We start from the raw sequence: 22013 nt of genomic DNA on the forward strand, positions 1-22013 counted from the left end.
TTTAAATAGTGATGTTGCGCCGACATACATATTCGCCATTGCGGTATGTCACTGAGTATGACAAGATTATTAAATAAAAGTGTTTGTTTATAAATCAAAATCAATTTATTTTCTTGCTCTATATATATATATATATATATATATTTAAATATATATAAAATCTTTTCGTAACTCTACAAAATAGAAAATAAGAAAGAAATATCACTATAATACTTATTTTTAAAATAACAATCTATTGCTGAATACGATACTATGGACGTCATACCAAACTTTCGCTCCTTATAATTTTTAATATAAAAATTACTCGGGACCAATCAATCCTCCGTTTGCTTCAAGCACACCAATACACTTTACTGAATATAAAAAAAATGAACTATATTACTTATGCTATCTTAAATTATCAGTTCAGTAAAGTTTATGTCTATATTGCGATTGTGGAAAAAGAATACAATATTAACAAAAGAAAATTTAAAGAAGCCCTTTGCTTCAGAAAATAATCTATATAGTTATGTCTAATGTTGAAATTTTTTTATTCCAAACGTCATTTTGACATTTTTTAAAAGTCTCTGAAAAATATAAGAAAAGACTATTTTGAAGATTTATATAAAACATATATTTAAACTTTCTATTCTATTTCTATCGCACCATCCGCGCACATGTAGATGCCACAACATTTTCACAAAATGATTACTATATTAATAAATTGCATGTACAAAATAAGAAAAAAAAATCACATAAAAATCTCATTGTATTAGAATTTATTATAATAATTGTATAAAATGGATATCAAATATCGTGGCACATGGTTTCTGATACATATGTATATAATAACAACTAAACAAAACATTAGCTTACAGGTTTTACTGATACATAAAACTCTTTAAGCAATTTACTCATTTTTCTTTTTATTAAATTAAGTTGTATGTCTTGGCATAGACAAAAATGGCTGTTCTTTCTTATTAAGATTTTTAAAAAAGGCCATCAGTCAAAAAAAAATACCACTACCGTGCAAATATAATACGGAATTTAATAACAGTTAAAAAAATTGCTGAGATTTGCTATGAAAAACATAAATTGCAGCTGACAAAATTTCACTACATTATGAATGATTAATAAGTATGATAAATAAAATTTAAAAATACATCGAACGGTTAGCATGATAGGAAAACATTATTGGTTAATTCACGTTCCATAGTTTTATATAAAGTTTGGTAGGGTAAATCAGGGTAAAAGTAAACAACACTCGATATATTTTTACCATATTTATCCTGCAAAATTAAGTAACTACCTAAGCTTTCTGTAGGTAATTTAAAAAAGGCTTTTGGATATATTTATGTAATATCTATGAAGTGTCCTGTGTGTGATAAGCTTAGTTGAAATCCGAAAATGAAACCTTCATTGGCAAGAATATCAAACACTATATTTTATTCTGGAAAATTTCCGGAAAGTGCTGTTTACTTTTGAACCAATTAAAATTGAATAATGTGTTGTTTACAGTTCCCTTGCTACAAAAGCCGATTTGGTTTTTTTCTCAATGAGGATTGGCTATTTAATTTTATGTGCAGTTTTAGGGCTGAAAATAATCTTGTAACAGCCTGTGTATCTATGCTATTGAAGTACTTGTGCCCTTTTATAAAAATACCTACTTATTACATACATAAATTGCATTACAAAAATAATATATGACGAATGTCGTCTATCGAATGCTAATATTGCCTATAAAGTTCTTTATCAAAATTTCATATTGCATTGAACAGATAAAATTATTTTCTTCCTTTGCAAATATCATTTATAAGGAATATTATAAATTTTTCACGTTATACAAACTTTTTGATTGAATATATGTCAGCCCAATTCACCTATAAGCATCCAATCCGCACATTTATCAATCAAAACAAATAAAAAATTATTATATAATTCTAAACTTAAAAGGCTTAAATACAAAATATTATTGAACATAAAAATCAAGCTGAACTTTATTCATTCCTTATTAATTCCGTTTCTCCAGAATTTATCGTACTCAAAATGTTTTAAAATAACAATTATTGCAACAAAAATATTGTATTTTTGCTCATAGCAACATCCTTATAATACTTACGGCAGTGAACTACTGGTTTTGGAAATTGACTTCCAGTTTTTTTTTAAATGCTTTTTATAACACGCGACTATATAGCATGAAGCGCAAATTTCCTTAGTGTCAAAAAACATTATAAAAACAAATAGCACAATTTTTAAGCATCCATAAAATAATAAATCTTTATGCTATTGCACAGACGATATGAAAAAAACGAGTGATCGGACGTCTGAACTAAATCAAGTCCACGCCAATAGTAGTTTTTTATAAAAACTGTTCCACAACTAAAACCTTAATTTTAGGGTTTAACCCCAACACTAAGTCCTACTAAGCTGCACAATTATAAACAATTTCTACTAAATTATTAAGTATCTAAATAAAATGGCAATGATTAAAAGTTTTAATGTTTAATAATTACAATAAATACATATGAATTATTCGCGAACGTCATTCAGTAAAACTGTTATTCATAATATACAAAAATACTTCTATTTTAATTACAATTTAAATGCAGAAGGCAAGAGTATAATTAATAATTTTTTTCTTACCATACACACCGCTGGGGTCGTATTAAGCTAGTTCCGATATTTATCACGACACAACGAATCAACATAATTCATTCGTTCAAACGTGTCTCACTTGAAATTCGTAAATATCATGCAAATGTGAAATTTAATCTATCCTGTTCTATGTTCAAGTTTGGCAATATGGCGCCAATTATTTTCAATAGAATCGTAAAAAAAATATATTTTATTAATATTCTTTCTCGAGACTGTGTCTGTTGTATCGGTAATTACCTGTATCATTTTATTCTTTGTGTTTATCTAATTGTTCCCTAGGCTATATTCATTACAAAAAATATACACGTATATTATAATAATATATTTCCATAAACGCTTCAAGGCAGTGTTATTTAAGTTATTATTCCTATAATGGCTATTCGAAAGTTTAATTTCATAATTCGTTTCTCAAAAAGATACCACGAGTTTCATATCTACGTGTGGTTTTTGTATGAAGAATCTTTTATTGAATTTCAATAAACATATTTGCTAATTCGTTTAGTTTTTCGCTTTTTAATATTCCTGTTAAAGTATTTTTTCGTTGTAAAAAACAGGAATTCGTTTGGAAATTATTTACTGAGCATCGTTGAGTCACGGCGCTTTTTCATTGATCAAAATCAGACACAAAATTTTGACTATAACTCTTAAATACATTTACTCAACTTGCAAGATGAATTTAGAGATTTCGATACAGATAGCGCAATAAGTGCAATTAAACGGAAAAAAAATTGGCACAAAATTATTTAATGTATATAGAAAAGTACGATGAGAAGTAAAATGGATTAGTTTTAACGCTAAACAAATATATTCGGAATGAAACACATCTGGTATTGGGATAATAGTTTTTGTTAAACGGAGCGTTGAGACCAGGGACTTAAGCAATTTGCGGTTTAAGCCGTTTAAGCTTATTGTTTATCTTGAAATGGAAAAAGCATTATGATAAGACGCAGATAGCACACAGTGAAATGAAACAGCAGAGAATAGAAATCTAGAATTTGTGTATGTAATTTTTTAGTTAAATTACATATTATTAAAGTCTATCGATTATTGTCTGATTTCGAAATTGATGAATTAGCACCATTACTAACATAAAACGCGCGCGGCGATATGATTTGCAGTCTTTTTGTTTAAGGCAATTATTACATTAATGTATTTTAAACTGAGTAAGTAAGTACTTGTCATGTCTTGAAGGTAAAAGACGAAAGTTATTTAGTATAATTTCTTAGGTATAATATGTCATTGTTATCGTTTATTTAATAAAACGTTGAGCAATCTCGTAGCGTAATTATCTTAAGGAGTATATTTTAGATTATTTCAGATACGAACAATATTGTTACTCTGAAATTAAAAATACACATTTTTAGCTTCAATAATGAGCTTCACCCCATAATATATATGTATATTTACAATATCGTTTTTTTTTTAATGCTAAAGCCAAACTCGAGTCTAAAGAATTACTTAATCTTATTTTACTTTCCCGCTTAAACAGCGTCACAGATAATGCACCACTTTTTTTTTTCAATAAAGGCGTAATCGAACACTTTCTCTGCAAGTAGGTTATCGTTTGCCTTTTAATTCTGTTTTTTTTTAATGGTCACCTCTCAGTAATTCCATAAGGAGGTTGAAGCTCTGTCCGTCGCCATCTTTATTCTTGTTGGCGGGATTTAACATTTCTTTACCGACTTGCATGAAGAACTGTAACAATTAAACGGATATTTAAAAAAAGGCTTTATAGGTACGGCCGAAAAAGTTTGTGCAGAGATTCGGGTACCACTTAAAAAATAAAATACTGTTATGACTGTATGTCCAATGGTACTAATTGGGTCATCAGACCGGCCGTCCCAAGTTCACTCCCATCCGGAAACTCCAAGCTACCTAGTGGGAGGAAACAGTGCAAGACCACAGGGAATGGCGTCTATCGAATCCAGTTTGGGTCACTGCACTAAGGCAGTAAGTAGTATTAGTACTGACTTTATGATCAAGGAATACTTCCACTTCCAAAAAAATCAAAGAACCAGGTTAATTGTTTTTATTATATTGTTACGCCGGTAAGAGTAACGCCATCTATCGCCGAATAGTCGAACGAATATCGAAGGACCTAGTCGCACCTAGAACGCTCGAGAAGTACAACACCATCTATTGTCAGATAGCGGGAACTACTACTAAAAATGTGTGGAATATTCTCGATAATTCCAGGGGTGAGGTATCTGCTATAAAAGCGTTGTAGAGATGGCACGCAGGCAGTCAGTAATCGGAACTACTCGAGGCGAAACAGCGAACGGATTACTTGAAGCGACGCGGAAGAAGCAAATTGAGAGTTTTAAACTGTTTGTTGTGTGTTTTAAGTGTTCTAAGTGTTGAATACAGTTTTAACTTGTAATTCGATAGAATTTTCGATAGAACTGTGAATATGGACATATTATATTATAACATACTGTAATACGAAAAGATCGTCACCTGACATGTTCTCTGCAGTTCCGGAATCCGGAGCAAGAGTTCACCAAACTTAGCGGGTGTTCCGGGCGAATGAGTCGCTATGTAAGCTTGCAGGGCTGCCAAAGCTTTCTCTTGCGAGGCTCGAACTTTTTCGGACTCGCGTAGCTCAGGCGCGTCTGTAAGATGTCGTTTGAACAATATTATAAAATTTAGTAGATAATTCGGGAGCAGTCCTCTATTTTGGCAAAATCCAATAAACACTAATTGTAAATTCAAACATAATGAATAGACTTTTGCTTGTTCGAAGTATAGCAGTAGATAAAGTACATAAAGCATTTCTTTTAAAAAAAAAACAATAATCCACAGCCCTATCGTTGGTTATATCAAGGTTGTCACGTTAAATGCGGTGATTCCGCAACTCACGCGACGCGATAATTCAAATCGACAAACTGGACAAAAATGGGCCTTAATGAATTTTCGGAACTAATTTCATCCTAGCAATATGAAAGTTTTTAATATAAACATTCTTACCTGAAGTCAATAGAACGATGACTTTAAGAGCAACGTATTCGTATCTGTCGACGCGTAGCCTCCTCAAGTGATCAGTAAAGCTCAGCATCCGTTCTATACACGGCGTCAAACCGAGTCTGGGAGAAGACATAGAATTTCTTAGGTATATTCTGGCAACTTTTGTTTCATTGCTAAGGTGAATGGACGAGCTCACGGCCTACCTGATGCTAAGTGGTTACCGGAGCCCGTAGACATCTACAGCGTAATTGCCGCCACCAACCTTGACATATGAGTTCTAAGGTCTCAGTATAGTTACAACGGCTGTCCCACCGTTCAAACCGAAGCGCAGTACTGCTTCACGGCAGAAACAGGCAGGATGGTGGTACCTACCCGTGCGGACTCACAAGTCGTCCCACCACCAGTAAAAAACTTATCTAATATTGGACTGAGTGGACGGGGCCTCCGATATTTCCACTCACAAAGACCTTAAATCAAGCCCTTGAACCCCTGAACCTTACTCAAAGACCTTTCGCGTGAATTTTGCGATTTCGTTGGGAGACACGACAGACTGTGTATACATCTACGAGTTATATAAGGTCTAAAAATTTCGAAGTCGAACAGAAGATATGCTTCTTCGCATACATCATCATCATCATCATCAGCCTTTATCTGCCCACTGCTGGACATAGGCCTTCCCCAATGCCTTCCACATAATGCGGTCCTCCGCCTTCCGCATCCAACGACTTCCCGCCGTGCGTACTAAGTCGTCAGTCCACCTGGTTGGAGGACGCCCCACGCTCCTTGTACCCATCCGTGGCATACGCGAAAACAGAATTCATTTGCTGATCTTAAATCCTGGTTCTATAACTTACAATGTGATATAAAGTGTGTAAAAAGCCATCTCCATATCATGGCTTGCGGTTTCCTTAGGCCCAATATTAAGATGTTCTAAGATAAGGTGGTAATTGGTTTATTTTACGCACTTGGCACTTTGATGTAGAGTGATGCCTCTACCGCCTCCGACTCTCACTTCACCCGGGGTGCTGACACCGCGGTAGCAGCAAGAAAGCACAAGCAGCTCGCACCAACTGTTGATCAGCAGGCAGATTTGGTCGTCGATCTAAAAAATTAACGTACTCATCTTCAGTCACTTATATACTACTAACGAATCAAATAAAACTAAATGTAGAAATTAATATGTTTACATACAATTATATAATATTTTGATTACAATAAATCTATAGCCGAAATCACGACTTAAATTGTAATACATGGGCATGCCGTATGTGGTATATATTCAATATAAGTGTGGATATAGACAAATTCCAAAACTTCACCCTCTCGGTGGAAGAACTTCCCTGTGTCGTATTCCCCCAAACATATGTCTAATGTATAAACAAAATATTTGTGTTATAATTTTATACTTCATTTGCTTTTAATAAGATTCCTCATTATTTTTTTAGGATGGAGGGATTACTGGTGTCTTTAGGGCCTTTTCAGTTTCACCAGGTACAGAGCAAGCGCGGGCTCAGCCCGGAGGAACGAGGATTTAATAACAACTGCTCGAGCGCTTCCAAAGAAAAGTTAATAGCTCGGAGGCAGCAGCTTCGCGAATGCATCTGCTACCGGATCGAAATCGCGACCCGCTGAGAATATCAGGCGAGAAACTCAGCGGGCTGATTATGGTTACTGCTCCTAGTGCTAAAGCTGCAGCCGTCTAATAAGTATTATTGTATCAGTGGATCGGTTGGACTTAGTAAATTGATCCAACAGAAAACCTTGCGGTGCAAGGACACCGAATCGACTCGATTTCTACTATAACGAATTGTGATTAATAAAAGTGGATGGGTACTGTGTTTACACAAATGTTTGACGCCACGTACCATCGGGCGTCTTTACGAGATACTCATTTTATTTCAACTTTCGTCCAAAGATGACGATATCGTCGAAAAAGAAATTAAAATATGTAGCTATATTTGCTATTATAGCGGGTGCAATAGCAGGACCGGTAATTTATTATGTGGTAACATTCGAGAGCTTTCCCCAAGTAAAAACAAAATTAGGAACAATTGTCGGCTTATACGCGAGCGACGGTAACTACAATATGTACATGGGTGTCCCTTACGCTGTGGTTAATAAATCTAATCCGTTTGGGGTGAGTACATTTTTAGTGACTTTTTTCAACTACATTGTGGTCTTTGACAGGCGAAGAAGCCGTCTTTAATATCGTTAAATTACTAATCTTTGTTTGTTTTTAGAGCTTGCGTGTTCCTTTTATCTTTACTTGTTGCAGTCATGTGATTAGCACTGTTTTGTTTTGTTGCCTATAACATTCCATTTTTTTATTATTTCACAGGACTCTCAACCCTACCCGAAATTTATAGATTCGCTGAAAGCAGATAATGACTCTAGAATGTGCCCGCAAGTAGATCAATATAATAATACGCTAATTGGTACTTTAGATTGTTTGAATTTGAACATTTATGTCCCAATTTCGGACAAGATCAGTAAAGAAATCAAACTGCCAGTATTAGTGTTTATACATGACAGTTGGTACGATTTCGGATCTAGCGGAAGATATGTTTATGGTCCGAAATATTTGATGAAGCATGAAATTATTTTGGTGACGATTAATTTCCGCCTAGGGCCTTATGGGTTCTTGTGTGTAGACACACCAGAAGTATCCGGTAACCAAGGGCTTAAAGATCAAATTCTAGCTTTACGTTGGGTTAAAGAAAATATCGATGCTTTTGGTGGAGACCCTGGAAAAGTTACGCTGGCTGGCATCGGCACAGGAGGCGAAAATGTCCTCATGCATGTACTTTATGGCAACAAAGATTTATTCAGTAAGGTCATAATAGACAGTGGATTGACACTTCCAACATTGGTGATGGCTGAAACAGATTCGACAATACCATTCCGATTGGCCCAAGATCTTGGTTTTATTGCGTACCACGTAAAAGAAGCAATTAATTTTTTAGCTACTCAAGATAGTCGTAGAGTTATACGATCATCATATAAATATGACTTTAGATATAAGCCCTGCATTGAAAACAATGCCACTGGAGTGAACACATTCGCTACAAAACATATGTCGCAAATAAACAGAATTCGAGATATAAACAAAATAAAGTTTATGATTGGCCAAACTAATAATGAAAGACTATACAAATACTCAGATACTGTCTTCGATAGTTCTGAATATCGTAATATATTCGAGGATGAGTTATACGATTTGTTTAATTTTGAGGCTGACAAGTTGATGAGAATGGAAAAGTACGTGCGACATTTTTACATCGGTAACGAAGATATTACGGATGAAGTCAAACCAAATCTAATTCATTTCTTTAATGACTTGTATCACAATCATCCAACGAAAAGGACGATTAATAAATTTATTGAAAGCGGAGCGAACATTATTTATTACAGCATATTTTCTTACGTAGGAGGAAGAAATTACATGAGGAACTTTTACAGCATCAACGACACATACCCAAACGCAACGAGAGCTGACCAAATCGGGTATTTATTTGACGTGTCTTACATGAATAGCAACGTGACCGAAAATGATCGACTTGTAATTGATCGTATGACCACTCTGTGGGCAAATTTTGTGAAATATGGGTATGTTGATAGTCATTTTAGTATTTTCTTTGTTATTCATAGACATAGCTACAACTATTTTCAGGGTTTAATCTCGCGTTTTTTTACTGTCATTACATTCTCTGCGACGCTTCGATGACTTTACAGCTTACGTGGTCTCGGATGACTAAGGTGTCATTCAAGGACTACACTATATTTAAGTGCAGAAATTGAATATTCTTCGTGTGCAGAAAAAGTGTAATTATTAATACAATAAAAAACCCGAAGTTAAACCGTTAAAGAAAGTTTTTATAAAGTCTATTTTATATCGCAATTATACTTGTAATAAATACATCGAGTATTCTGTTAGTTTTCCTCATATTGTAAATGAAAAAAAAACTATATTCGCCCATTGGTTAGGTAATAAAAAAAAATATGTTACAAAATTAGACAAATGTGTATTAAAGCGAGATTTAAAAGTTCTAATATTATTATTTTTCAGCAATCCAACTCCTGATATATCAGATATTCTACCAGTGAAATGGGAAACAGTTACTAACAAGTCCCTAGCGTATTACGACATCAACAAAAATGTTACGAGCGAAGTAAGACCGTACCACGACAGAATGGCGTTTTGGGATCTCTTCTACAAATCCAATGGAATATTACAGAGATCTATTAGGGCGAAATAAAAAAAAAAATTATTTCATTCGTATGTTTTAAAAATAGAATTGGGTGTAAATAAGCAAACCTTACATATAAAGTATATGTTAAAACAAAACTGCATAGTCCTCGAAGTACTTTTTCGAAAAGCGTGTTTAAATGTCTCTTTTATTTATATTAAGTTGTTTTACTGTTTGATTAGGATTTAAATATCTTCAAACACTGTACGAAATTTATATGAATTTGTTTTGTTTGCATATTATTGTTGTTGAGTACAGAGAAATGTCATTTTATTATTTTACTACCTGCTACCATTTTTACGGAGTTTAATTAGTAGCTGTTTCGCTCAAAAGAGCCAATTTAGACACGAACAATCATATGGCTTTGGAAAGATATTCGTTACTAGTAAGATTGAGGGGGAAAAGCCACGAGGATAAAATCAGATTCTTATCAATCGTGACACTCTTGACAGAGTGGTCGTGATCGTCAGGTAGTGTTGGAGGGAGCAGACTTGACGCAACTGACAATATTCTCGCCATCACGCCTAAGGCCCCCTACTGCACTCATTCAGGGAATCTCCTATTGTAGTTTGAAGTTGGTCGATTCACCGCATTGGCGACCTCCAACACTACTCGCATGGTCTTGCACCGTCCACTTTTTCCTTTACGACGAGGCTCTCCACAGACCGGCCATCTCATGTCCGAAAAAGTGTACATCCGAGACTGTACTTATTACATACAGCCCCAAAATCATGGAGTCGCGCATGTAGCCGAAAATATACCTGCAAAGCTTAACATTGTCCGTGAGAAAGAGTTCCTTGGAGAGGATAACGTCCTATAATTAAGCTAAATAATTCCTTACATAGCATTGAATACATTGCTCATCCAAAGCTAAGATTGGAACGCAGTAATGTTTTCACAAAGACATATCAATAAAAGGTACCATTTAGTTTGGAAACATAAAACGAGAACATTTCTGGGTATTTTTTTTATGTATGTAAGTATTTTTAGAAGGTTTAGTTACTAAAATACATTGATTGTACTAAACTTTAGTAATTAAACTAACATACAAAAGCACAGCGGGGAAATTCTAGTGCAACAAAAAAGGAGAAGAATTAATTCTAAAGTTTGATAGGGACAATAAATTATTTCTGGAAATAAATTAGTGAACTGAATAATGAATGTTAGTTTTGTCGTCTTAAGTAGTTTTGATGATAGAAAAATGTATAGTACTGATAGGCTAACCAATAGGTTACATCTGCATGTATGTCTAGTAGACTCTCTATATCTTCCTCGTATCTGCCTTGTATCTTATCTCGTATATAAATATAAATAAATGTTGGCACGTATATGTGTATGCTCGTCTTCTACGCGTTCCTAAACCATTAAGTAGTCATTCAACTTCTCTCCTCGGTGTTTCCTGAGCGCCATAATAAGTATTTCTTCAAACAAGTTAGGCATTGGTTTAGCTGTACTTCTGACTTTGCTGACGTCCATGAGCGACGATAACAAATAACCATCAGTTGGGCCGTATGCTTGTCTACCTACAAGGGCAATAATAAGGTGATGCGCGAGTGATTTCAAGAAATCTGTGACTTCATACAACTATCAATATTCGCAACAGAGCTGACCGAATTTCACTAGTTAGTGGGGAAAACAAAACAATGATTCCTTTAATGATGGACCACTATAGATTTAGGTATGCTTTGTTGTAACAGGTGTTTTTTTTTTAATTTCAGCTAAATTATAATTCGCTGTAAAATATGTATCATGTTTCATTTGTTACAATATCAGTAAAGGGAAATGGTGTACGAAAGATTTACAGAATATTTTATTGTTTTATTAATTTTTGCATTATCTTTCACTAGTACTAGTGAAAGCATAATTGTTAAGAGTAAAGTTGGTCTTATAAGAGGACTGAGAGCGCTTGATGGAAACTATTCGATGTATCTTGGGATACCGTACGCCAGAGTCAACGAATCTAATCCGTTCGGGGTAAGCATGTCACTTACTATTATAAGTATTTAAAAATGGCTGGTGGGAGCAAATTAATAAAATTTTACTTTTACACTTCATCAGGAGTCTCTAGCTTACCCTCATTTTGAAACGGAATTTGAAGCATTTAATGATACAGCAATTTGTCCACAACAAGAAGAGTTCAATTTAACTATAGTCGGGAATTTAGATTGTCTGCATTTGAATATTTATGTGCCGGACGCTGTGGCAAAGGCAACGAAACTACCAGTACTCGTGAACATCTTTGGGGGACAGGCTAGAATTGGTTTCGCGGGAAGATATATTTACGGGCCAAAATATTTGGTGGAGCATGACATAATTTTCATAACATTTAACTATAGAGTCGGACCCTATGGTTTTTTTTGTCTTTCCACACCGGAGGTTTCAGGCAATCAAGGCTATAAGGATCAGGTGAAAGCTTTAAGATGGATAAGAGACAATATTGAAGCATTTGGAGGAGATTCAAATAAAATAACTGTAAGTGGTCACAGCTCCGGAGCTACAAGTTTAGATTATATTGTGCATACTTTAAATGACGAAAACCTATTTGACAAAATAATTCTGCAAAGCGGCAATGCATATAGTGCTGCAATAGAAATCCGTGAACCTGATGATGGTTTGCCGATTAAACTAGCAAATAAACTTGGCTATAACGCAAGCAGTCTAGACGATGCTCTACATTACCTCACAATCACCGATCCAAAATTAGTGATCAATGCATCTGTGAGTCTCGATCCACTTTACAGCACTTGTCTGGAAAATACATCAGACGACATTCAAAAGATTCCACCGGATTATCCCATCAATTTAAAATTGCCAATGATTACGAATTTGTCAATTTTGATTGGGAACACAAATGCAGAAACGATCTATTTTTTCGATCCTTTGTCATCTGATGATATAAAGAAACTTGATCTTTTCAAACACCACCTGAATCTCGATCTTAAAGACGAGGTGTACATGAAAGAAATGGAAGATATCGTCTATCAATTTTATTTTGGAGAAACTGAACAATCTCTGTTAAGTAAAAATGAGGCAATGAAATTTTCAGCAGATTTTTACTATATTTATCCGTCCAAAATAACATTGAAAAAGTATTTAGAAGCCGGTGCTAAAAACGTGTATTATTCTATATTTTCGTACGACGGTGGTAGAAATTTTGTTAAATACAGAGCTCACATATCTAGACCGGGCGCTAGTCATGCCGACGAACAAGGATATCTTTATGACATGTCTATATTTAACACTACTCTTTCCGAAAATGATGCACTAATGATTAAACGCATGACGACACTTTGGACAAATTTCGTCAAATACGGGTAAGGAATTACATAAATAAAATAGAAATAATATTAGTAGTATTTTAAATGAAAATTTAATTAGTGTTTGCCCTTTTTTTATTGCGCTTGCAGGCAGAGACGGGCATACGGCCCATCTAAAGGTGAGTGGTTACCTTCGCCCATGGACTTCAGGAATCCAGAGGCAGAGCCAAGCCGCTGTCTACAGAGCCAAGCCACTACCTACCGCTGCCTTTGGGTAAGGCTGCAAACGTGTGCGGTTTCGTACCACCAACCAAAAGATTTCTGTTGTGATTGACGGAAAGGACGTTTTTGTTCGCCTTTCTTCGAGCGAAAGGATTTCGATAAAGATCAACAATGATGATAAACTAAATTCAATTACGATAAAAATGTTATTGTATACATACAATTTGGAGATATCAACATTATAGTAATTTTTAATATGTGGCCCCATAAACACAATCCAGATCTCCTGTGGGTCGGGATATGATGGTAGATTCTGCGAAGTAATGCTGTCGCTGGAGCTAGGATTCCATGTTCCCTCAGGTTAAGTCCGTGAGCTCAACTAACCCCCTGCGCGCTGTTAGAATTGCCCCTTAAAGCTACCAGCGATCGCGATTTTGTCGTAATATTTATCCCATTAATGAGCATACTCTAATCTGCTGCCAACACTTTACCTGAGTCGATAAGCATGACAATGCGAAAGCCGTCTTGATACATAATGTCCTAAGTATCAATTGTATTGTATGACCTCTACCGCGGCAGAAATAAGGATGGTCCATCCTACACGTGAAGACTATATATAATGAAAATTATATATAATTCCTGGGGCTCAAAAAGGGCTTAAATATGAGGAGGGGCCTCAGTGTTTCCCTACTATATACATTTGTACATAACCACAGTTCACTTGATCGATGTTTAAATAGATATTAAACAATAAGCAGTGGGCCGGTTGGACCATCAGTATTTCAAATTTTCAGGAGCGACACAATGAACCGTTAATAGCTTCGAAAGTTCAGTATTAAAAACTAAAACATTGAAGACTGTAACAAAAATCTACGTAGCATAAGTACAATGATTTTTGAACCCACAGGAATCCAACACCCGCAACTACAGAGCTCTTACCCTTGCAATGGTTACCGTATCATCAGAGCACCGAGTTGTATATGAACATTGATCTGGAGATGAGCTTGAGAACGGGACCGTACTTTAGGAGAATGGCGTTTTGGGATTTATTCTTCGATATAAACGAAAAATTCATTAAGGGAGTGAAATGAGTGACTTCCAAAAATGTGATGAACTTAGTATACAACTTGACAGAGAGAGAAGAGAATTTGACAAGACTATATTCTCAACATTCGCGTTTTATTTTAGTATAACAACTATTACGTGTGACTCTTCCACAATGTTATCGGAGATTTCATAACAACATAATCGATTTGTGGATTTCCAAAGTTAAATCCATCCGAATAAATGACTCACAAAATATATTATCTTAAACTGTTTACCCAGGTGATGTGACATTAAAATGTTTAATTAAACATGCGATTACAATTTATTACATAAATAATGGCCGGAATTTTTTGTTAGTTACAGTGAAATACGACCAGTATTATGTGTAAGTTAGAGTATTTTAAATATTTCTTAGTTTTCATCATTTAGATAAAAACGATATTCATTCGACATTTTCAAATAGATTTTTTTCGGTTTTCACGAGTCCCAAACATTATTAAATGTAATTCTATAGTTAAGCTCGAGTTTTTATTGCCATTACTACGAAAACTGTAAAATATTCGACACTACGGAAATAATATGATATTAAGAAAGGCAATAATATAGTTTTAATCTTTAATATTTCTTCTGTGCGTGTGTTTGTCACTGAACTCCTCTTAAACGGCTGGACCGATATGGATGATTTTTTTTTTATATGCATTTGGGTGGCACCCTGGATGGTTTAGATTCACAAATCAGCTTGGCAAATGGCGCTGCAGTCGGTATATAGATTATTTATCTTTCCTAGAAATAATTTATATGGCAAAACAACGTTTGCCGGGTCAGATAGTTACATTATAAATAAATAAATTTGAAAGCGTTTTGTGGAAATAATTCAGCAAATTTGACCCACCGAGCGTCCCGTATTACCAGAATCCACAGACCTCACCCACGAGACATGAGGCCGATCTCTCAATGACTCACAGTATATAGGTACCTACTATCCCATGTAATCAAACTGATAAGCAGGAGTACTTCTCAGCTGAAAGAGTACAGAGTACATTATCGGGTATCACGGACTCAAAACTCACCGAAATGTTCTTGAAAAGCGGTAAACTCTTGCACCATTTCACGATTTTGTATAATCTGTGGTCGGCTATGTTGCATAGATCGGCTAAAAAGTCCGGGTTCGAATTCTGCGCGGTGATGCCGCTCGCCGCGAGTAGGGGGTTCGCGGAGGGGCTCCCCGGCGAACTACCGAGCCGGTTCAGTTCGGATTCGTTGTATTGCCACAAGTGTTCCACATCCATTATTTCCTGTGAACAAACAAGTCTATAATTGAAGACTTTTTGGCGAGAACGCGAGGATTGAAAGTGTGTGATCTGTTTTATTTTGTCTATTTAGCATTTTTGCAGTTTTAAATATGTAATAACGGTGGTTTATTATAACTGTTAATTATCTGTGAAAGTGCACAAATGTGGTAAAATGAAACAAAGCCACTGGACGTGGATTCTCGGGATCCTCTAAAAAATCCACTGAAAAAATTTCAGTAAATGACCACCATTTTACTAAGATTATATTACATTCCATATCATCTCATTTCATTTAATTCCATCCCAGTTTATTAATGTCTCAAATTAATCATCTTCATTTCACTCCATATTATCATTTTTCATAACAATAAGAATATAAATTAAAATAAGACATGACTTAAAGGTCTTAGTTACCAGGTCATACAATCCCTTAAAATATATATATATTTTATATATAAGACTTTTTGGCGGGAACGCGAGGAGTGAAGTTGTGTGATTTGTTTTATTTTGTCTATTTAGTGTTTCTACGGGTTTAAATGTGTAATAATGGTGGTTTATTAACTGTTTAATATCTGTGAAAGTGCACGAATGTGGGAAAATGAAACAAAGCCGTTCGACGTAACTTCTCGGGATCCTCCAAAAAGTCCATTGAAAAAATCTCAATAAACGACCACCATTTTACTGATCCCATATCATCTCATTCCATTTAATTTAATTTCATCCCAGTTGATTAATGTCTCAAATTCTTCATTTCACTCCATTTCATAATTTTTCATAAAAATACCCATATCATAATTATCATCTCATCTCATTTCAATTCATTTCATGCCATGCCATGTTTCATATTAAATTAATCAGCTTCATTTCATTTCATAATATCATATTTCATAAAAAAATCTATAAAAGGCTAGGCTGTATCGTGTGATACCTTTGCCTTTCCATTTGGAAAAATAAAACTACTACTACTTTATATATAATTGAAGACATGAGTGGATGAAGGGGTTAAGTACCATTTTTAAAATTTTTGAGTTTTTACATTGAATGAAGGTGTTATGTGCCTATAGACCATATTATACCTTAAAACTCCGGGTTTAAAGGCTATTTTTAGCAATTGCATGTGATGAAGGAGTTATGTACGAAGAAAAAATACAAGTAAGAAAAGTTTGTTGCCCGTTTTCTCAAAATTAACAGATTGTATCATATCCCCTTCATCCACTCATGTCTTCAATTGTCATTGAGGTTCTGTATGATTATGGAGGGTAGAAGTAAGGAGCATCATCTCAAGGTTTAAAAAGTTTTCGCGGAAAGGGAGCCAATTAAGATGGCGCCATAGTAGCAAATGGAAAGATTTAAAAGTAGCGCAATAAACTACCACTTCACTGCAATCCAGTACACTTCAGGCTGTTAAAAACTGCTATACTCATGTGAATTATATGTGTGAGTTAGGTCCGATGTGTATTTAAATATATATACTATATACACATGAAATAGAGATGGATGTATATATGTGCGTTTTTGTTTTACCTACGTTTAATATATTATATGTTTTTGTATTGTTGGTTTCCCAAATAAATCAATATCGTTTCCACTTCCTACACCAGCGATATTTCAATGAGTCTTCCACCAATAACTTACTGTTTACAATGGACACCTTTTCATTTTGTCCCCTATACAAGATAGTGCCCCTTACCTCTACCCTCCACATAAATGATAAATCTACCGGATTATCGCAGCCCCTTGACAAGAAATCGAGATTGCCGACATCGCATAATGTGCTTTATGACGACACGCGATAGAGTTCATTATAATAAACCAAAGAAAAACATTAAAAATCAGTACATTACACTACGTATAATACTAGTAGTACTACGTTGATAGCTGATAGTTATCTATATATTAATACGTGAAGCAAAAACTTTGTATCCCTTTTTACGAAAATTGCGGGGACGGAGGAGTATGAAATTTTCCACACTTATAGATAATATAGAGAAGAAGTGCACAATGCTAATATTTTTTTAAATAATACATAAAAGATACATGAAATCAATAAAGAAAACATCACACACTACAGACCATGTATTTGACGCACACACGCATGCATACTATTTATTGTCAAACTTTTGTTCTTGACGTCTGTTGTCAAATTGAGAATAGATTAAATATTGTTTGTCTTTGTTAATATTTTTCATAGTGTAGTCTCGACGAAATTTGTGATTATAGAAGTATAAAATACAATCATAATAGTGTACAAACTTACAATTCCAATTAATTATAGTCGAATTTCGACTACTGCTGAACCACTAGTTTTTTATAAATGTATCTCCAATTGATTACATGGTTTATGCAGACATGTTTATAAGGACGATGTTTAAATACAAATATTGACTTCAATCGATTCATCACGCAATTGAATATTGATAATTTCATAAACTTACCTGTAGTAAAGGTGGAATGTCGGGCGTCACTCGGCTGTTGCTGGACTCTCCTCGACTGTATGATCCAGGACCGTTGACCTGGGTGACGGAAATGAAAATTGAAAACCTTGATTTTACTCGGATTAGTACAACCCATCTTTTTTTTTGTTGCCTATGTAAGCAGACGAGCATACGGCCCACCTGATGGTGAGTAGTTAACGTCGCCCATGGACGTCAGCAATGCCAGGGGCAGAGCCAAGCCGCTGCCTACCGTTAGGTACTCTACACAAGTCTCGATTGAAAAAGGACATGTCATAGCGCTCGGGAAACGCCGCTGAGGGAACTGATTCCAAAGCCGGACAGTACGTGGTAGAAAAGATCTCTGGAAACGCACTGTGGATGAATACAGTAGCTTTTTTTTTTTTAATTGCTTAGGTGGGTGGAGAGCTCACGGCCCGCCTGGTGTTAAGTGGTTACCGGAGCCAATAAACATCTACAACGTAAATGCGCCACCCACCTTGAAATATAAGTTCTAAGGTCTCAGTATATTTACAACGGCTGCTCCACCCTTCAAACCGAAACACATTACTGCTTCACGGTAGAAATAGGCAGGGTGGTGGTACCTACCGGTGCGGACTTACAAGAGGTCCTGCCACCAGTAATTACGCAATATTTTTTTTCAGATTTGATTTTTATTACACGATGATTATTCCTTCACGGTGGAAGTCAATCGTGAACATTTATTAAGTACGCATTTCATTAGAAAAATTGGTACCCGCCTGCGGGATTCGAACACCGTTGCATCGCTAGACACAAATGCACCGGACGTCTTATCCTTTAGGCCACGACGACTTCTGAAAATGACTAATTGTTACGGTCCGGTACTGAGCTGCTGATACAACACTTACGCAGTTGAGGCTGGTGGCGTGCCTCAGCGTGGGGGACACGTGCGCGGACAGCAGCGAGCCCGTTGAGGCCGCGCCCGACAGCGGATACGAACACTGATACGTCGATCTTCCACCCCTCGTCCGATCCTCTCGTATTGCTAACAGAAAGAACAGTTTTATAACAACTGACAGACTTCAAAATAGTACTAGACTAAAGAGCTGTATCTATACTAATATATAAATCTACAGTGGTTTTTACGGATGTTCCGTTATAACTACTGAACCGTGCATCCGATTGACTTGAAACTTGGTATCCATGTAGAAAATACATGTACTTAATGGATACGCTAATATTATATGAATGTCGGACTTCCTACACCAGTTGCGGGGGCGTTAATGATGAGAATCTTTGTGGGTGTGAGAAATACTAATGTTAATTTTAAATGCCCAGCGAAGCGGACGGGTACAGCTAGTATAATTATAACTTTAATTAATATAAAATAAAGAAATGGAAATACTATAAATTTATAATTATTTAATTTTTGATTTTTTAAATTATTAAAATGAATGTAAATAAAACAATTGTTTATAACACTATTCATTCCCAAGATCGGGCGGCGTTGGAATCTCACCTTCCAACTTCATTCCGCAGCCGAGGCACTTGTCGAACCGGCACGCGGGACACTTCTTCCTGGTCGCGACGGTGACCGGACAGTTGCCGCCGCGCAGACACATGTAGTTCTTCCGATTCTGTACGGTCCGCTTGAAGAAGCCCTTGCAGGATTCACACGAGAAGATTCCGTAGTGGAAGCCGCTTATTTTGTCGCCGCAGATTGGGCACGGGCTGTATAGGATTAAACAATTGAATACATGAGCGGATGAAGGGGATATTTTGAGAAAATCAGGATAGAGACTATTCGTGACAGGAAATATCGAGGGAAAGAGACCGCGCGGGCTCAGTCCGACAAGGTGGTTCGACCAAATCCGCACCACACTAGGGATCCCATTCCACGAAGCCCTTCATGCGGCCAATGATCGGAGGCGCTGGAGTGACATTGCAAAAAGTAAAATCCTGTCAAAATATGATAGACACGACCCTCAGCAGTGAGGAAACGACACGAGGAGGATTATTGCGATGCACTGCTCTTGCTAGGGTCAGTGTTAGCAATACTCCGGTTTGAGCCACGTGAGCTCACCTATTAGTTAAGGTTACGCTGATATAGCCTCTCAAGGCTATCAGCTTAGGCAGGAAAAAAAGGAGGATTGTTGCACTATCGTTTGTACTAATAATAGAGGTGACATTTGTCACGTACATCCTCGTCAATTAGTTGATGTTTCTGAATTGGTAATCGCTTTAATGGTACAACTAATTTAATACATAATTAAATAAAAGCGGGTAGGTGAAAATTAAAAAAAAATATAAAATACGACGTTTGCCTGCAACTTTATGTGCAGCGCGCATACAACCGTTAGGTATGCCTTTACAGACAATACTTTTCAATTACTGATCTAAGACTGACCTGTTAATCAGCTGTTGTCTGCTGATACCCTGGTGATGATGGAGTCTGTCGTCAGTCGGCTCGGTGTCGTCGTCGTGTGCGGGCGACAGAACACCGGCCGGTTCGCGATACATCACATGCGGATGTCGACCCTGCGCCAATAACATAAGATTCTATTTTAAATGTACAATGTGAAGAACAAGATTCAATTGACTGAAGATCTATTTAGCATCAGTAAGAGCTGTATTTTTTATTAAAAGAATCGTTCGACGAAACTATAGGTTTTTGGTTTTATGCTAGAAAGAGACACGGATATAACAAGATATGACGTCAAGGTTTAAAGTACGCCATGCTAATTCTAAATAAACAGTCGCTTTGCTACAGCGGGCGTATTTGAGTGAAAAGAACAATGCTTTTAATCCCATCTGAGAAGTTCGCTTGTTGCTGGGATATTTAAAAGCAGAATTCATAATTTACTTCGTTGGTAAGGAAGAACTATTTATTATTTATTTGTTTATTATTTATTTACTTATTAATTATTTATTTCATCATTTATTTAGAAATTCCACCCAAGTTATGATCAGGCGAGTGGCCATGTTTTTTAAGCTTCTCGCGATACTATTGTTGCCAGTGTCGAATTTATGAGCGGCCCCGTCATTTATATACTAGCGATGCCATTGTTGTCATTGTCGAATTTATGAGTGGCAACGCCATTTATATACCAGCGATGCCATTGTTGCCAGTGTCGAATTTATGAGTGGCCACGTCATTTATATACCAGTGTGAGGCAATAGTGATGTCATCGAAAGCGTGTTGCTATAATGTTTTTGGGTGATTTAAACCGGTACCTGCACTGGAGACTGTGTGGGCGAGAACTCGGAGCTATAGGAGTAACAAGAAGAGTGCGATGCGTCGCTGTTGTTGCGGGAAAGAGACGGCGTGTAATGTCGAGACGCTCTCGGACTCGCTGAAGGACTGCTGTATACGCTGTTGATAAACATTATATATAAGAGATCAGTCAATTGAATATAATAAAGGTCAATAATATTATTTTCAAATTTTTCGAGATAAATTTATATGAGTGTTTAGCTCCACTAATTTAAATACGGTTTAGTGGCGTACTCCGAATGTGTAGTACCATTTTCGTACCAATAGGTTATATTGTCGTCAACTGTCAAATGAATATTTTGAAAGTTTTCGCGGGAAATACGTAAGTCGAATTACTTTTTTATTATTTCGAACAAGAAAATTTAAACTAAATTACAATCCATCAACTCTCACTCTCTTTCTCTCTCTTTAACAACTATGTAATCAGTTAGTGCCGAACAATTATTAAATATACGAGGGCGGCACTGAAAATTTCGGGAACTAACGAAGTGACACAACATTACTATTTAAAAATGTATTTATTGCGTTTTGAAGTATTCTCCGCGAAATTTGACACATTTTTCCATACGATGGAACCAATCATTGAGGCAACCATTCCATTCGGAAGTTGGGATCTCCAAAATGGCCGTTTTGTAGGCGTCCACAGCTTCTTCAGATGATGA

At 35.9% G+C, this 22013-nt stretch overlaps 3 protein-coding genes and 1 long non-coding RNA gene across 7 annotated transcripts in view; 3 read left to right on the top strand and 1 right to left on the bottom strand.

Annotated features, from left to right (window-relative positions):
• Positions 1-82: 82 nt before the first annotated feature.
• LOC692364 (nuclear hormone receptor FTZ-F1 beta) overlaps positions 83-22013 on the bottom strand; it is a 74727-nt gene continuing 52796 nt past the window's right edge. For all 4 annotated transcript variants that reach the window (XM_021349643.3, XM_021349645.3, XM_012692486.4 and 1 more), the window contains exons 8-17: positions 21312-21450; positions 20485-20615; positions 19597-19808; positions 18986-19122; positions 18099-18176; positions 15442-15666; positions 6564-6700; positions 5602-5717; positions 5092-5246; positions 83-4329 (exon numbers count right to left, since the gene is read on the bottom strand). In XM_021349643.3, coding sequence (XP_021205318.1) covers positions 4222-4329; positions 5092-5246; positions 5602-5717; positions 6564-6700; positions 15442-15666; positions 18099-18176; positions 18986-19122; positions 19597-19808; positions 20485-20615; positions 21312-21450 — 1438 coding nt within the window. In that variant the 3' untranslated portion in view covers positions 83-4221. The remainder of the gene's footprint in view (positions 4330-5091; positions 5247-5601; positions 5718-6563; positions 6701-15441; positions 15667-18098; positions 18177-18985; positions 19123-19596; positions 19809-20484; positions 20616-21311; positions 21451-22013) is intronic.
• On the top strand, positions 7488-10102 carry ae25 (carboxylesterase CarE-9). The gene is given in 3 exon segments (NM_001128312.1): positions 7488-7735; positions 7937-9204; positions 9665-10102. Coding segments are annotated over 3 exon segments (1680 nt in total). The 5' UTR covers positions 7488-7513; the 3' UTR covers positions 9855-10102.
• Positions 11587-14882, top strand: LOC134200163 (juvenile hormone esterase-like). The gene is made up of 3 exons (XM_062672426.1): positions 11587-11819; positions 11904-13159; positions 14232-14882. Exons 1-3 carry the CDS (start codon positions 11628-11630, stop codon positions 14413-14415), a joined length of 1632 nt encoding a protein of 543 aa, XP_062528410.1. The 5' UTR covers positions 11587-11627; the 3' UTR covers positions 14416-14882.
• LOC134200164 (uncharacterized) lies at positions 15732-20014 on the top strand. Its single transcript, XR_009974958.1, has 2 exons — positions 15732-16815; positions 19617-20014. It is a non-coding gene; the product is annotated as an uncharacterized LOC134200164 (long non-coding RNA).

This window comes from Bombyx mori, chromosome 15 (genome assembly GCF_030269925.1).
Source record: "Bombyx mori chromosome 15, ASM3026992v2".
Taxonomy (NCBI): domain Eukaryota; kingdom Metazoa; phylum Arthropoda; class Insecta; order Lepidoptera; family Bombycidae; genus Bombyx; species Bombyx mori.